This window comes from Panthera leo, chromosome B4, assembly GCF_018350215.1.
Source record: "Panthera leo isolate Ple1 chromosome B4, P.leo_Ple1_pat1.1, whole genome shotgun sequence".
NCBI classification, from domain to species: domain Eukaryota; kingdom Metazoa; phylum Chordata; class Mammalia; order Carnivora; family Felidae; genus Panthera; species Panthera leo.
Genome location: NC_056685.1, coordinates 36,789,487 through 36,807,747, shown reverse-complemented (window position 1 = coordinate 36,807,747; position 18,261 = coordinate 36,789,487). Strand labels below are relative to the sequence as shown.

Below are 18,261 nucleotides of genomic sequence, written 5' to 3'. Positions count from 1 at the left end.
AAAAGATTAATTGTGTTGCTAATGAAGTTGCTTGGAAACAAAGTTTTAAATAATGTTGGTGACCATGTGAAATTGTTTTCAAACCTTTTTAGAAAGTAATACTCAATTACTGACATTTTAAAAATGAACATTACTGGGGCGCCTGGGTGGCTCAGTCGGTTAAGTGTCCAGCTTCAGCTCAGATCACGATCTCACGGTTCATGGGTTCGAGCCCCACTTTGGGCTCTGTGCTGACAGCTCAGAGCCTGCAGCCTGCTTCAGATTCTCTCTCTCTCTCTCTCTCTCTCTCTCTCTCTCTCTCCCTCTCTGCCCCTCCCCCCAAAATAAATAAATGTTAAAAAATGTAAAAAAAATGCACTTTACTTTGCCATCTCACTTTGGAACTTGATCTGTAGAAATCAGAGCAGCCATACATGCTTAAAACATTGTTTGGTAACAATTGGATATCTAGCAGGAGGAAACTAGTTTGCTAAATTGTGCTATAGCCACACTGTGGAATACTTTTGCAGCTGTTTAAAAAGAAAAAAAGAATTATGTTTTGACTCAGAGAAATGTCCATGGTACCAGTGAGAAGAGCAGTTCCAGAGTAATAGGTATGTAATAAGAACCTATTTTTTAAAACAAAAAACTAATAAATTCAATTAGTGTGTGAGCTAGTAGAGAGATATGGAAGTTTACTTAACTGTTAACATTAGTTATGGTGGGAAGGGGTAGAAGGAGATGAGATACTTTTTAAAAAATATGCTTCTATAGTTCACTTGTGTGAACACTTGGAATTTGTAGGAAACAAAAGGAACTATGCAATAGAGTTTGTAATCAAAGCAGAATAGTGAATAGTAACAGACACTGGAACCAGAGACCTTGGGTTCAAATCCTGACTCTGCCACTTTCAGCTATGTGTTCTTGGGCAAATTACTTAACCTCTCTGAATTTCAATTTCCTCATCTGTAAAAGGGAGATAATAATAGTACCTATCTCAAAGGGTTTTTATTAAGAGAGATAATATTTGTAAAATGTTTAACATAGACACATAGTGCTAAATACTTGCTCTTTGTATTGTTATCTCCAGTATTGATTAAGCATTTATTATCTCCAGTATTTATTGAGGAGATATGCTATTCTCCTTTGATCTTCAGAATAACCCCAATAAGGTAAATCCTACTAATTAACATCACTATTTTAGAGAAGGAAACCAAGGTTTAGAGATTAAGGTTACATAGCTAGATACCATTGCACCTGCCTGTAGAGCTCGTACTTTTTAACCTTTGTGTCAAAGTATATGGATACTATTAACAGTGACAGCATTTATTCTACAAGTGTCTACCCTGTGCTTGGCATAATGGACAAAATACATGTGGGAAGAAGATAGATTTTATACATATGCAGGCATAATATGTCAAGTGGTAGTAAATGCTATTAAGAAAGATAATGCAGGGTGAGAGAGAAAGACTAATGGGCTTGGAGTACACAGCATCTGTTGTAGGTAGGATGATCAGGAAGGCCTGATATTTGAGCAGAGACTGGAGTGAAGAGAGCTAGCAGGCTATGTAAATACCTGAGGGAGTGTATTTCAGGTAGAGGAAGTGCAGCAAAGACCCTGAGGTACAATGTACCTGGCATGTGGAACAAGCATTTGGAGCAGAATGGTGGTAAAGAGATAGATGAGACCAGGGCAAGGATTTAATCTGTAAGGCATCCTTAGCCAGGTGGCTGTGTCATTTGTTGTCCAAACTGGGACACTTTTGATAGGAAAAGTGGGTGCTGTTAAGAACACTGCGAGGACAACCAGTGTGAACTGGGTCTGTCCCCAGCAAACTTTACTCATAGGTGATCCAAAGGATCTTGGATTATAATGTGAGTGAGTTGGGAAGACATTGAAGAATTTTGAGCAGGGAATTGACATGGCCTGACTTAACATTTTAGTGGGGTCACTCCTGGTCTAGACTGTAGGGTATGAGGGTGTGAGCTCAGACACTAGACGAGACCTGATGGTAGGACAGGGGCAGTAGAAGTAGAGGAGTCAGAAGTAGGCAGATTTGTGGTTGTTTTTGAAGGTTTGCTGTTTGATTGGGATATGGGGAGAGGAATCGAGAATGGTTCACATTTCCAACCTGGGCAGTTGGAAGGCTGGAGATGCCATTCACTAAGATGAGAACGATAGGGAGGAGCAGGTTTGGCAGAAAAAGTCAAGACCTGTTAAATTTGAAATGCCTCTCAGATCTCCAAATGGGGAACGGGAGGAAGTAAATCATATACACAAATGTGGAGTTCAGGGAGGGTCGGAGCTAAAGCTAAGGTGTGGTCCAGTTTAGATGGTATTCAAAAGGACCTGAGGAGATTAGCAAGGGTGGGAATGTAGACAGAAAAAAAGAAGTAGTCCACAGACCGAGCCCTGAGGTAAGTTCTGCCCTGTGCGGATGTAGGACAAATGAGAATGCATCTAGCAAAAAGATGGAGGGGTGGCCTGTAAGGAGGGGAGTGGGGAGCATTGGGGGTCCTAACTCTCTGCTCCATAAATGTCTGTACTGTGATACTGGGGGAGGGTGGTATTCATATGCTACTTTTATTTCAGTAAAAAGCTGCTGGGTTCCAGTCAGGGAACCGGGTGGGGCTTGGAGAGGGCAAATGGAGACAATCCAGGTTGCCCTGTAAAATCGAGGTCTCCTAGGGGCAATGACTTACTTCCATTCCCAGACCCAGCAATTCCACCTACTTCCCAGAACACTTACTCTGGACCTGACTGCCAGGGTCCTCTTCTCTAAATTCCGGGAGCCTTATTTGGTGCTTCATTTTGGACCATGTCATGTTACTAAACCTACCCTGCATGTGTCAAGCAGAGTTGTGTCACAGAAAAGGCGCAGGAGGGGTACAGGCCTGGGTGTGTGAAAGTCCTGCTCAGCCTGCATTAGCAGCGATGGCAGTGCTGTTGGCCGGGACTCCTTGCTCCTGACCTGGGTTCGCTCCTTTGTTCCCATTTCCTTACTGTAAATGGGTCTCCAAAACACTCGTTTTTGTAGGGTTGCAGTGAGGATTAACTGGGACTAAGACTGTGCACTAAGGAACCAAAAAGAACCAATTTGAATCCCAGTCCAGCCATTTACAGCATCTTGAGCAAATCATGTAAACTATTAAATAAGTTTTTTTAACGTTTTATTGATTTTTGAGAGAGAGAGAGAGAGTGCAAGTGGGGGAAGGGCAGAGAGAGAGGGGGACAGAGGATCCTAAGTGGGCTCTGTGCTGACAGCAGTGAGCCCGATGTAAGGCTCGAACTCCCGAACCGTGAGATTATGACCTGAGCCGGAGTCAGACACTCAACCGACTGAGCCACCCAGGCACCCCTCATGTACTCTTTAAACATCAGTTTTATTATTAGGAGAATAGGGAACGTAATACCTTACAGGCTATTGTCCCTTGGAAATGAACCCATATAAAATGCCTGGCAGAGTCAGTAGTTAGTCCATCGATAACTACTGAGTACCACAAATACTAAAGTTGCCATCTGTTACCCCATCTACATGGAGCAAATGTTTAATTCATTCATGCACTGAAGTAATCTTTCTAACTGAATGATGGGGGGCAGGGAGATGAGACAACTGAACCTCTGAGAGATTAAGGAACTTGCCCAAGGTCACACAGCTAGAAGGTGGCAGGGCTGGGATCCAGTTCTAGATCTTTCTGACTCTGAAAATGGTTATTTTTAATTTATTTAGAGAGGGCACAAGGGGTGGGTGGTGGTGCAGAGAGAGGGAGAGAATCCCAAGCAGGCTTTACACTGCCAGCTAAATCTCATGAACCACAGGATCATGACCTGAGCTGAAATCAAGAGTCAGATGCTTAACTGAGCCACCCAGGCACCCCAACTCTGAAAATGGTTATTAATGCAATACTCGATCACCCTCCGAGAGTCAGGCAAAGCAGCGATGTCAGCATACTAGCTGCTCAGTAAATCTAGTTAACTGGCTTCTCATGCAGCTTCCTCTTTCATTTCCCAGGTCTCTCTTTAAAAAAAAAAAAAATTTTTTTTTTTTAATCTTTATTTGTGAGAGAGAGAGAGAGAGAAAGAGTGTGAGCAGGGGAGGAACAGAGAGAGAGGGAGACACAATCCAAAGCAGGCTGCACGCTGTGGGCTGTCAGCACAACAGCCCGTTGCGGGGCTGGAACTCATGAACCAGGAGTTCGTGACCTGAGTCGAAGTCAGATGCTTAACTGACTGAGCCACCCAGGTGCCCCTCCCAGGTGTCTCTTTTAAAGCTTCCTTCCCAATATGAGCTATTTAGTGCACCCATCACAACTCTGATAAACTGATCCAAGAAGCCAATTCAAAATAAATAGCAGACTGTGCAGTCTTTGTGCAAAGCCTGTATCTGTTTTTGTGTGGTGGTGAACTCCAGGGAAACCTAGCTCTGTGCCTCAGCCCACTCAAGGGAATATTTGCATCTTACTCTACAACAGACTCTTTGAAAGATGGAAAACATATTCCCCTAAGACCTGGGAATGCTAACCAGTTAATAGATTCCCAAGGGTTTTATGTATTACCGGGATACTGACTGCTATCACAGGTCATTAAATATCAAAGTTTATGCTCAGGAAGCCAAAAAATAATCTAAGTTCTCTGTGTCTCACTTGTCTTGGCCAGTACTCCAAGTAAGCGAAAGTTCCTGAAACCATTTGGTATCACACAGGTAAAATGAGAGTCACACAGATCCGAAAGGTTGAAATATTAAACTGTTAGCGGCACGCGGCTCAGTGGTAATAAGTCTCCCACTTGCTTTTCATCTTTGTAGCTTTCTTATAGCATTGGCTTCTTTTCCAAAGTGCTCTGTTACTTTCTCCTTTATTTGGTAAAGGATTGGAGTAGACTGTCCAATTCCTGGGCAGTTTTAATCAGCTGTCTCTTTAGCTATCCTTGAGTGCCTCTTTGGTTCCCACTAGACCTTGTTGATTTGTTTTTTCATCGAGGGACTTTGAGCCAAATCAGGCACACAAATTCAGGTTGAGTGACTGTTGCTTCTCAGCACAGTCTACTCAGCAAAAAGTGGGTAAGTTGAGCTGCTCACTCAACTTTCAGTAGTGCTCGTGATAATTCTAGGAATGTTTACCCTGTGAGTTTTCTTTGATTTGCCAGGGTGGTCACTTTCAAATTCTTGGCTTCCTCCCGCATCTCCATATGTCCTCTGTGGGGGGGGGGGGGGGGGGGGGATTTCAAAATATTTGGCCTAGCAGTGATTCTGTCCCCACTTCTAGGGATGGTTTGGGCAGTCACTTCTGTCCAGACGTGGTGGTAGGCCTGGATTGGCCTGCTGGCTCAGGCAATGAGTGGTGGAAGAAATTGTTGGGGGGTAGGGGCTGAAGGCAGGCAGGGCGTGAGACAGAGGTCCTTGGAATGAATTTTTATCCTCTGTGCATCTTTAGCCAGCCCTCTTGTTAATCTGGCTACAAATGGGCTAGATAGCATTGTATAGATTACTCATGTTTGGCCATTTCACTAGTGAATGTAGCAAAGTTGGTGAGGTTAAGGACAATAGAGATCTGTGAAACTGATAATTTAGTGTTGAATAAACAATGTGACTATTTGGCCTGAGCTTCCAGGAAAGATTAACTGTTTCAAATATTCTGTTGCCTTGGTTACACCACATAGCCTGATTGGGGGTTCAGGAAATTTGGTCACTGACACATCAAATAACCAGTCGACTTAATCAAGTATTCACTTTCTTATTTTTTACACTTTTACCTTTAGACATAGAGCTGGTGCTTTGATTGTATGGGATATAAAAACCGTATACTGAATAGTTTAATCAGCCATCCTAAGACTCAATGTTTTCTTGCATTTGTGAAGTTACGAGCAGACTGGTAGAGATTGTATGGTATTGATGGTATGATCATATGGTGTTATGACCAATAGTGTCTAAGCTAAAGTATATATTTTAGTAATTACACTGCAGTCCAGGGAGCAGATTCTTATTTTGAAGGTAGAAAACAAATATCAACTCAGCTATTGGTGCTCCTGATTAGCGTTTTTGTTTTTTTTTTTTTTTTTTTTACCAAGTCTAAATTTCCTTCTGTTCCCAAATATACTTGTACTTGTCCATTTACTTTAATTTTTTAAGTTTATTTATTTAGAGAGAGAGAACGTGCACAAGTGCAGAAGTGGAGGAGGGGCAGAGAAAGCGGGAGAGAGACAATCCCAAGCAGGCTTCTTGCTGTCAGTGCACAGAGCCCAATGTGGGGCTCGATCTCATGAACGATGAGATCATGACTGGAGCTGAAACCAAGTGTAGGACACTTAGCTGACTGAGCCACCCAGGCTCCCGTTGTCCATTTATTTAAAAAAAAATTTTTTTAATGTTTATTTACTTTTGAGAGAGAGACAGAGATAGAGTGTGAGTGGGTGAGGGGCAGAGAGAGGGAGACCTAGAATCCAAAGCAGGCTCCAGGCTCTGAGCTGTCAGCACAGATCCTGATGTGGGCCTCAAACTCACAAACTGCAATATCATAACCTGAGCCAGAGTCAGACACCCAACTGACTGAGCCATCTAGGTGCCCCTCCATTATTTTAAAAAGTAGTTGTTAATCTAGAGAAAAGAGCATTTTTTCCTTCTATGTAGAGTGTTAATAGATAGCATGGCAAAGTAGTAGTTAATGTGCTTGTGGATATATCTACATATTTAGGTTAAGTATTTTTCATAGAGAACAAAATATAATAAAAACAATAAAAAATATTTCATTAAGGGGTGCCTGGGTGGCTCAGTTGGTTAAGCGTCCAACTTTAGCTCAGGTCATGATCTCATGGTCCATGAGTTTGAGCCCCACATCAGGCTCTGCACTGGTGGTGATAACCTGCTTGGGATTCTGTCTCTCTCTCTCTCCCTCTTTCTGTCTGTCCCTTCCCCACTTGTGTGCTCTCTCGCTCTCTCTCTCTCAAGGAAAAAAAAAAGATATTTCAATGAAATCCATTAGTCATTTATTGAACATCTTCCATGTTTAAGCCTGTGCCTACAGGACGGTCAAAGGTGTGACACAGCCTCTGCTTCCGAAGAGCTCAGAAAGCCTTCCTTTATACAATCAGATTCTAGATTTAGAACAGCCTGGACCCAAACTAAACTAGCAGGCTCTCAGATACTCAGAGAAACTTGTTCCCCAGGTTGTCTCTTTAGACCACAACCCTGTTTCCACAAGAGGGGCTATGCTCAGTCCTAGGATTCCAAATGACAAAATGCTACATTCCACCTCCTTCCCCCACCCCATACTGCTTGTGTGTCCGTTCATCAGGTTCATAGCCTGGGGACAGTCTCACACTTTAGCAGGTTAGTTATGTGGTCTGAACTAAAGACTCCTGATCCAGAAGAGAGGAGACCTGGGTTCCAGTCCTGGTTCTGTCTCTAGCTTGGTTTGCGACCTCTGGCAGTGAACCCAGTCTTCAAGCCTTCAGTGCTCTAAAATGCAGCATGTTGGGACACCTGGGTGGCTCAGTAGGTTAAGTGTCCGATTCTTGATTTCAGCTCAGGTCATGATCTCACAGTTTGTGGCTTTGAGCCCTTCATCAGGCTCTGTGCTGACAGTGCAGAGCCTGCTTGGGATTCTGTCTCTCCGTCTCTCTCTGCCCCTCCGTCTCTGTCTTTCCTCTCTCTCTCTGCTCCTCCCTCCCCTCCTCCTGCAAGCCCACACACTCTCTCTCTTTCTCTCAAAATAAATAAACTTAAAAAAATGTAGAGTGTTGGGGCTCGCAGTGATGATTTCTAAGCTTCCCCACGCTATAACACTTCTTACATTCTCTCTTTTTTTTAAAACTGAGGTTAAAATGAATTTGATGGAGTATTGCTTTCAAAGCAATACTAGTAAGTATAGAAGTAAAGTATTGCTTTACCTCTCATTCCAAGAAATGTGTTTTCAACATTGTCTCTCTGTATGAGTCTGGAACTTTTCCTGAGGATATTCTAAATAATCAACTCTCCCATCTTTTACATATTCTGTAAAGTCTCTTAAGTATTGGAACTAACTCCATGTGTCTGTGTCTCTAATACTTTCAGCTATATCTGCATTTTACATGCCCCTCCTTTAAAAATATAATGACTCTCAGACAAGTTCCATTTTTGTTTTAGGAATAACAGAGGTGTCTGGCTGGCTCCATCCATAGAGCATGCGGCTCTTGATCTTAGGGTAGTGAGTTCAAGCCCCACGTTGGGCATGGAGCCAACTTAAAAAAAATTTGTTTTTAAAGGAATAATAGGCAATTGTTCAGAGTTAAGCTCTTTTCACATGGAAAGTTTGGAAAATCCCCATTATAAGTCTGCCCCCTTCGTCCCACCCTTCCACCACCACGACACCCCTGCCCAAGCTAAAACCACTCAGATTCTCTTTCCTGAGAATTTGAATTCTGAGCAGAGACACAGAGAACTGTTTGGAGCAGAGTCATGGGTTGATTACTGAGATTCCAATCACTACCCTGGTTCTTGGCCTTTCTGGGGGCTGGTGGTGTAGTTCTCTCTTTGATTCTGTGAGCTATTCTCCAGTCATTTCCAGAATTACTTTTGGCCTAAGTTAGGAAAGAAGAGAGGGAAGGAAGGAAGATAGGCAGGTCCATGATGCTAACTAGAACAAGGTATAGTGAAGGACCAGTTTTTCCAGTTTTTGTTTTTAGTTCCCAGTCTGTCACTGACTGACGTGGTCATACTACATATTGCCAGGATGCAGCATTCAGAACACCCAAAAATGATCTATACCATGTTCAGTGAGATGACTCCACTATCCTATATTGATGTTCCAGCAATGTCAGATTGCACTAAAAGGTTCTAACTGCTTACTCAAAGTTTCTGTACCTATCTCATCGAGGACTAGCATTGGTACTGAACTGGAGTTTCTAGGAGACCAGGGAACTTAACCTCTGTCTGAAGCCAGGAGGTGTTGAAATTGCCCATTTCCACATAGGCAAGTGAACTAGGACAGTTGCTGGGTAAAGCCCTACTGTGGGCCCACTCAGAAGTTCTGCTTTTGCCCCTAACTTGTTGGCTGGGATTGCTCCAACCTGATTCCACCCACCCACCCACCCACCCTTCCTCCTCCTTCCACTCACTGTCCCCAGACTTCTTGTATTCTCTGTCAAACAAGAAGTTTGCCACCATGTTTCTACTGAGAGGATAGCAGCCTGGCCCCCGCCTTGGCCTGTCTCTGGAAGAATGGACAAAGGTTTTAGCAGTTTAAAAGAGAGTGCCCTGGAGTGCCTGGGTGGCTCAGTCAGTTAAGCGTCTGACTTCAGCTCAGGTCGTGATTCCACGGTCGGTGGGTTTGAGCCCTGCGTTAGGCTCTGTACTGACAGCTCAGCCCAGAGCGTGCTTCAGATTCTATCTCTCTCTCTCTCTCTCTCTCTCTCTGCCCCTCCCCCACTCACACTCTGTCTCTCAAAAATGAATAAATGTTAAAAAAAATAAAAAATAAATAAAAGGGAGTGCCATATGAAAAGAAAAGAAAGCAGGGACTCAGATACGTATACATCCATTTTCATTGCAGTATTAGTCACAATAGCCAAAAGGTGGAAACAACCCAAATGTCCATTGACAAATGAATGGAAAAACAAAATGTCTGTACATTCAATGGAATATGGTTCACCAGTAAAAAGGCCGGAAATTCTGTCACGTGTTGCAACATGGATGAACCTTGAAAACATTATGCTAAGTAAGCCAGACACAAAAGGCCAAATATATGATTCACTTACATGAGGTATCTAGCATAGTCAAATTCACAGAGACAGAAAGTAGAATGATGGTTGCCAGAGACTTGGGGGAGAGAGGAATGGGGAGTTAGTGTTTAAGGGGTACAGAGTTTCAGTCTGGAAAGAGCAAAAAATTTTGGAGTTGATGGTGGTGGTGGTGGTGGTGGTGGTGGTTGCATAACGATGTGAATGCACTTAATGCCCCTAAGCTATACACTTGAACATGGTTAAGATGGTAAATTTTATGTTAATTATGTTTTACCATACACACATGGAGATTTGGAAATTACATTTTTGAAAGAGAGAAAGAGGGCCTAGGAGAGAGCTTTCTTAGAGGTAGCTTTGGGTTCTTGACACATATGACGTTGTGAGTGCCCACAGGTGTTGAGACAGCCTTCGGCTGGTTCGCTTCTTGGAACATCAGGGCCAGTGTCTGTCAGTTCATTCAAGCCCTAGTCCAGAGTTGTGGCCAGAAGACACCTAATTAGTTCTGTGATGATCAACAGGCCAGGCCCCTCCTGTAGCCCTCCTTGTCATTCATTCATTCATTCGTTCGTTCGTTCGTTCATTCCACGGGCATCAAGTGCCTGATCTCTACAATGGGACTATAAAATCAGGCCCAGGTAGTGTAACCCCTCTCTGAAGCCAGGAAACAGCTAATTTCAACTGATTTATACGGAGGGAGTATAATAATGAACAAGAAAGACCTAGTTCCTGCCAGCACAGTGCTAATTTTCAGCCCTTTCCTCAACTGGGCTCAGTCAGAGTGCTCCCTGTAGGCCACTGAATGCCAAGCAACCACAGATGAGCACTGTGCTGTGATGCACAGCCTTGAACAAGAATCAGAGGCCTAGGCTCTAGCCTGGCCTTAGCACTGGCTTCTGTTTGACATTAAACAAATCTGTTAATCTGTCTGTGGTCTCTGTGGCCCCTCAGCAACATGGAGATGCCTCATGGGGTTGGGATAAAAGTAAGAACGAGACCAAGAGTGTGAAAGAGCTCTGATATATAACATTAGATGGGTTGGTTGGGGGTGGGGGGTGGGGGTGGGGGGAATGAATAGCTGACGCAGGGGTGGGGCAAACACACAACTCAGGCCTCTGCCGTTGGTCGGTCTAACCTGTGAGGTTCCCTGACAATGATGTTTTGTGGAAAGGAGGAAAGTAGGGTCCCCACATTCTTTTCTGGGAGAGCAGACTTACCGTCACCCATGCCCTCTGTGTCCTATTCTTTGCCTCTTTTTCCCCCAAACAGGTTACAACCAACCTCAGCTTGGCTTTAGTAAGTCACCTTCATCAGCCCTCCCAAATCCAGCAGCTGGCAGCCCTTCAGATCAGATAATGTATCTGATGCATTTTCAGGCCTGGTGCAGAAAAGAGAAGGGGCTCAACAAGGTACATAAAAGAGTGTTATTATTATTATTATTATTTTAGGTTTATTTATTTATTTGAGAAAGACAGAGACAGTGCAAATGGGGGAAGGGCAGAGAGAGAGGGAGACAGAGAATCCCAAGCAGGCTCCAAGCTGCCAGCACAGAGCCTGATGCGGGGCTCAAATTCACGAAAACTGTGATATCATGACCTGAGCCAAAACCAAGAGTCAGACGCTTAACCCACTGAGCCTCCTAACTGCCCACGGCCTCAACCTTCTTATCTGTAAAATGGGAATAATTAATACCTACCTCAAAGGATTGTTACGAAGGTGAAATAATGCATTTCAAGTGCTTAGCACACAGACTGGCCTGAACAAATGCATGGATGTTAGCTATTGTGGTTATCCTCTGTTAAATGCACAGGGTGTACTAACCTGTTTAGTGGGTTGAGTGGGTTAAGGCATGGAGGAGGGCTCTGTAAACAGTGTTATTCCCCTCCCAGCTCCCTTTTGGCATTTATGCAGCAATCTTCATAATTAACATCATTATTATCAAATATTCCCACTTCTCCCCTCTTGTCTCATTAGCTGGCTGGATGGGGCTTGCTCTTCTCTTTTTCAAAGCTCTTCTTCCCTCCCAGTCTTTCTTCCAGGCTTTGTTTTTTTCCTTCTGGTTTCTACTTTTTCTTTCTGTAACACTTTCTGTGTGCCAGAAGGTCCTCCAAGACCTTTAACTACGGAAACCACCCCTCCCTTCAAGTAGGGATGGGTCCACCTCCACCCATTCAGGAAAGAGATCTTGGGATCTGGGATCTTGGGCCTCTACTGCTCCCCCCTCCCACCTGAAAAGAAGTAGAAGGAAGAGCTCGGCCTTTTGACTAGCTCCTGGGCTGTTGTCCTCACTGTTGGGGCTTCCATAGGCAATATCAGATCTTCAGGTACATCGTGGGGATATTTCTGCTGAAACTACTCCATTGTCTTTTTACAGAACCGGGGTTTTCCTATACCTGTTCTGCTTCTCTTGAACTATTTGGGACCCTGGCAGCCATTTCCCTTATCCCAGAATAGTTTGCAGAGCGTTTCGCCTGAGGTTTCTACAAGTCTGGAAAATCATCAAGCAACGTCATCTCATTCACATCCAGTTAGCCTAGCTGTCTAGTGTGGGTCTGTTTGCATAAAGCAAAACTGGCTTGTGCACGCCCTGCCTGTGCACACAGGTGTGAGCGCCAGGACACAGACTGAGTCCACAGACATGTTGGTCCTCATGTCTTAGTTTGTACCTTTCTTTTTTTTTCTCTCTCTCTCTTTTTTAAAAAAATATTTTATTTATTTTTTCCCCAGCCCCTAAAGATTTTATTAAAATTTTTTTAAAGTTTATTTATTTATTTAGAGAGAGAGCAGGGGAGGGGTAGAGAGAAAGAGAATCCAAAGCAGGTTTGTGCTGTCATCGTGGAGCTCAACACCGAGCTCAGTCTCACAAACTGGGATCACAACCTGAGCTGAAATCAAGAATCAGAGGCTTAACCCACTGAGCCACCCAGGTGCTCCTATAGATTTTATTTTTAAGTAATCTCTACACCCATCATGGGGCTGAAACTTACAACCCCAAGATCAAGAGTCACATGCTCCACCAACCAAGCCAGCCAGGTGCCCCTCAGTTTGTACCTCTCTATGTATTGCAGTAGTTAGCAGAGCTCTGAGTATATAACAAATGCTCAATACATGCCCGGTGATTTGTTTGTTTACTGATTCATTTATTCACTCTTTGCCAGCCTGCTAATTGCTTACTCTTGAGCACTGCGAACTTCTGCGAAATGCAAGCTGGTGCAGCCACTCTGGAAAACAGTATGGAGGTTCCTCAAAAAACTAAGAATAGAACTACCCTATGACCCAGCAATTGTACTACTAGGCATTTATCCACGGGATACAGGTGTGCTGTTTCGAAGGAACACATGCACCCCCATGTTCATAGCAGCACTATCAACAATAGCCGAAGTATGGAAAGAGCCCAAATATCCATCGATGGATGAATGGATAAAGAAGATGTGGTATATAGATATACAATGGAGTATTACTCGACAATCAAAAAGAATGAAATCTTGCCATTTGCAACTGCGTGGATGGAACTGGAGGGTATTATGCTAAATGAAATTAGAGCAAGACAAAAATCATATGACTTCACTTATATGAGGACTTTAAGAGACAAAACAGATGACCATAAGGGAAGGGAAACAAAAATAATATAAAAACAGGGAGGGGGACAAAACAGAAGAGACTCATAAATATGGAGAACAAACTGAGGGTTACTGGAGGGGTTGTGGGAGGGGGGATGGGCTAAATGGGTAAGGGGCACTAAGGAAATCATTGTTGCACTATATGCTAACTAATTTCGATGTAAATTTTAAAAAATAAAAAATAAAATTAAAAAAAACAAAGTACAGAATCAGAAAAAAAAATAAAAAGTTAAAAAAACAAAAATATAACATCAAAATTTTAAAAAATAAATTGAAAAGAAAGGTTAAAAAGAAAGAAAGAAAGAAAGAAAGAAAGAAAGAAAGAAAGAAAGAAAGAAAGAAAAAGAAAAGAAAGAATCCAGGAAGGGAAAGGATTGTTCCACATTTTCCTCCACGTTCAGAAGCTTGTCTGTGTCCTCATCCAGAAAGACTGGAAATGACAAGCCTAGTGGCTTCTGTCGTGATATGAGGGATCCTAAGACTACCTAAGTGGCCCTTGTGTAGGTACACCAGAGGGTGAAAACACCTCTTAAGTTGGCTTGGGCCAGTCTTAGAAGTCCTGGACCCTGTTACCTCTAGGTTTTCCTGAAACCATCCCATTTCATCAAGGGTCTTCAGTCAAAATTCCTCCTGGACAGAAATGTGTTTGTGGCTGTAATTGTCCTGTCGACACTGACTAGCAAATGGGGGCTTAAATGTTGTGGGGGTTTTTGTTTTGGTTTGTAATAATGATGGTGACGATATCCTAGAGGTGCCTTGGGACCTGGCCAAACCTTCTGGGGCCTCTACTGATCAAACCCATAGCTTGGGGAATGGAAAGTTACGGGCTGGGCTGTGTACAGACAGACTCTACATTCCCAGAGCAGCGGCAGCATAATAGAAAGGGCATTTGCCCTCTCTATCTCCTCTCCTCATCTACCCCCTTAGAGTTTTATGCTTGAATCTGGATGTTTGAGTGAACAGGAAGTACTGGCAGCAGAGCTGAAATATACAAGTACATATTTGGCACAGCTCTGATGCCTTCTTTTGCCCCCCCCTCCCCCCCACTTTAGGTGGCACCCAACAGGGCAGTAGGTACAGTCCCTTGCATCTTGCTGGCAAGCCTCGACCTGCCAGCAGCCAAAACCATTACAGCAGCTCAGGTGCTAGCTTGGCAGGAAGCTTGGGAGCAGCTGGCTGTTCTGGTTCCTGAGCTCGGCTCTAAGCAGCAGCAGCTTGGCAGTGGGGGAAGAGGCTCATCAGGCCCTACCTGTATCTATCTGCTCACCAAAGAGGAGCTAGGGAGACACTGGGACCCCACTTCTCTCCTCCTCTCATTACCTGCCTCCCCAGCCCCACCACACACCTGTGCTGTGAGGGAGACTGAGACAGACTGAGCAAACCACTTGTAATCTTCCTCTGGGCCAACCCCTGCTTGCCGACACAAAGCTGGATTGTTTTTCCTCATGTTGGGAAGGAAGAAGCTCAGAAAACAGGAAGAGGGGAGCAGGCTTATGTACAGATACATCTATGTCCAATTCTCAGCTGTTTGGGGATATTTGGGTCTCCAAACTCCCTCTTGCTTTTCTTTGGCTTATATGGAGAGGTGTTAGTGGCCAGGTTAGAAAGAGAAAGGAAATAGTCTGGGGAGCAGGGCTTGGCAGGTGGGGGTGGTGAGGCAGAGATAATTAGGGAGGGGATAGTTTGGTGATTAAATGAGTGTCTGACACCAGGTGATAATGATGGTGGTGGAGGTGGATGGAAATTCTCAAGTGTATTCAATAGAGACTAGTGGAATTAAGGACACAGCCTTTTGTCCTCAGTTCAAATACTGGTCTCTTTCACTACTTCTGACTTTCAGCAAGATTTTTAACCTCTAAGCCTTGTTTTCCTGTAGGCTTGTATTAAATACAATTTTCTATATTTCACTTAATATAAGTATATATATGTGTATATGCCTCCCACACAAATGTTGACTGATAAGGTTACATTAATAATAAGTTCTCTTGCATCATGGTGTCATGGGCTGGAAAGGAAAGATTAAGCCTCACAGCTCTGTCTCTGCCACTGGAGCTTTGTGTTGGCCTTAGAGACTCCCTCCCAGGTGACAGTCCCTGGTTTCATCCCTGATTGTGCCACTGCAAGTTTCTGGTAGGGTCCAGGCCCTGCTGGCTTCTAGCCATAGCAGCTTTGTTCTGCTGAGGACATGTGACTGGCTCTCAAGTGCACTCCAAGGTCAGAGCTACAGTCTTGCTTTTTTTGTCCTAGGACTCAGTGCTGGTTGCTGGCATTTATGGAACTGTGCCCTGGGTGTCATGACCTCTTATTCCCTTGGCAACCTCTTGTTCTCTGGATTTCATCACCTTTTCTCTGCACAGACGCTGGGCATGTAAGCAAAGTTGCTGCACTCACCCTGGACCTTTGGGCCCTTTACATCTGGTGGAGCCTGTGGGACCAGCCCTCCTGGCACTTCCTTCAGCCCCACCTTCCCACTGGCCTAGAGGGGGGTCAGTCTTCCCCTCTTAAAAAAGTGTTTTAGGGGCACCTGAGTGGCTCAGTCGGTTAAGCGTCCGACTTCGCTCAGGTCATGGTCTCACGGTTTGTGGGTTCGAACCCCACGTCAGGCTCTGTGCTGACAGCTCAGAGCCTGGAGCCTGCTTTGGATTCTGTGTCTCCCTCTGTCTCTACCCTCCTCCACTCACACTCTGTGTCTCTCTCTCAAAAATAAATAAACAAAAAAAAAAAGTGTTTTAGTTCAGCAAACATGCTAGCCCTTTTCGGCGGAGCCCTGCCCAAGGCTGGAAATGGAGCTTCAGAAATCCTATTTCCATTGGCCCTGCCTCTTTTAGACATTTACTCTCAGCTCCACCTCTCCTGTTGACACCCAGCCAACACTCTCCATCTTAGTAAACAGCAACTCCGGCCTTCTAACTGTCCAGGTCCAAAAGCTTCAAGTCATTCTTGATTCCTCACCTCATATCCAATCCGTGAGCAAGGCCTGTCAGCTAGACTTTCAAAATCTATCCAAAATCTGCCTGAGCAGCAAGGGACTTCCTTTCTTCCTGGCATAAATGTCCCTGTTGACCATATGACATATTGCCAAGAGAGGCCAGAGGTCAGAAGAAATGAATGCAAGTTTCAGATCTGCAACATCGTGATGGGTAGTAAAATAATAGGCTGCAACCTGTTCATTGCTTATTATGTTCCAAGTACTAAGTCCTTAAGGTGGATTATCTTATTCACTGTGTGACCGTGGACTGATGACTTCACCTCTGTTTCTGTTGTTTCATCTCTAAAATGGAGAGGACAGCAGTCCATGGGGAGGCTGTGAGGATGCAGTGAAATAATATATGTGACAGTCTTTGAAAAAAGCAGCAAGGGATATATGTATCCCATATTTTTCTCAAAGAGCCAACATGATCATCTTCAGGCCTTTGAAGAGTTCACATTGCATAGAAGAGGGATGTTGGCAAAATTCCAGCTGATGGTGAATTTGATAGCCCAGCTTTGTGAGGGCAGAATGTGAGGCCCATGGTGGTGCTTTATCTGTCACCTGAGATTGGGGTGTCTGTCTCCTGGCACAAATGTGACACCTGCTGCAGGGGAAACAGGCCCTGGCAGCTGGCACTCTGGGAGTAGAGGTCTGGCCAGGAGCAGGAGGAGTTCACTTATCAGAAGGCAAGTGACAAGTGTCAATAGTTAAATCAGCACATTCTTTAGATCCAAGTTCCCCCCCAGGGGGCAAATCAATGCCTGGGTATCCACTAGCAGGGTTAATACAGAGGCAAAGGCACGGGAAAAGGGATTGCCAAATGGCCAGCACACAGCCCAATGCCTGCTATGCCCTTGGTGGATATTAATGGAGGGATGGATGGGCAGTGGGCGGGGAACAGAAGGTAATACCCAGGAAACAGAGATGCAGTATTATCCGTTGTTCCACTGCCACTGAGTTCCTGCTGGCCCACAGCCTGCTTGGTTCTCTTACAAAATTGTCCAGGGCCTTGAACTTGTATCTGACTTCCAGGTCCCAAACCCCAAACTCATTGAGGAAGGAATGCTTGTTGAGTACTTACAGTGTGTCAGATTACTTGCTCAAGCAGTCAGTCACCATTTATAAGGAGTAGATAGACAATTGGGTCTGACCCCGAAGACTTGCTTCTCTTTCTCCTATACTCTGAAGTCAGCAAAGGGAATTTTCTATTCCTGAGCTTACTAAAGCTTGGGCTGTTGACTGCCCCATCTCTAAGTATCTCAAAGCCATCCCAACACCTGTGACCAGGGGCAGGGCCTGGTTGGGTTTAACCTTACTGATCCATCCCCTTTCCCACAGTGGATTTGTCCTTGCTCACTGAGAGAACCACCTCTTACCTTCTTTTACAGAGACATAGAGCCAGACACTAAAGGTGATAACGGCAGATTTTATTCAGTACATCACGATATAGGAAAGAGACCTCAGGAGAGAACTGAAGTCAATTCCCAATACAGCAAAGGCAGCGGGGGGTTTATAGCCAGCATGCAGAGTGAGGGTGGCAGGAGATGGAAAATTACTAAGGGGGAGACATCAGGGTAGGGGGGTTCTTGCTAAAGGCAGGCTGAGAACTTATATATCAGGGATCGGAGATGAGGAATTGATCAGTTATCAAGGATAATCAGATATCAAAGGTGGGGGAACTCCCGATAAAAAGACTTAATGGGATTCTTGGGGCGCCTGGGTGGCTCAGTCGGTTAAGCGTCTGACTCGATTTCGGCTCAGGTCATGATCTCACGGTCATGAGAGTGAGCCCCAAGTTCAGCTCTGAGCTGGGCATGGAGCCTGCTTGGGATTCTCTGTCTCTCTGCCCCTCCCCCGCTCTTGTGTACCCTCTCTTTCTCTCTTTCTCTCAAAAACAACAACAAAAGACTTCACAGGATTCTTCCTAAACACTGGACTGGGCCAGCAAGGACAGGGCCCAAGGAGGAGGCCTACTCAAA

The 18,261-nt window shown here is 44.5% G+C and overlaps 1 protein-coding gene across 1 annotated transcript in view; it reads left to right on the top strand.

Moving 5' to 3' along the window:
- Positions 1–18,261, top strand: part of B4GALNT3 (beta-1,4-N-acetyl-galactosaminyltransferase 3) — a 100,095-nt gene that overhangs the window by 52,698 nt on the left and 29,136 nt on the right. Inside the window, exon 3 of the mRNA XM_042948266.1 lies at positions 11,024–11,100. Within this exon, the coding sequence (XP_042804200.1) occupies positions 11,024–11,100 (77 nt within the window). The remainder of the gene's footprint in view (positions 1–11,023; positions 11,101–18,261) is intronic.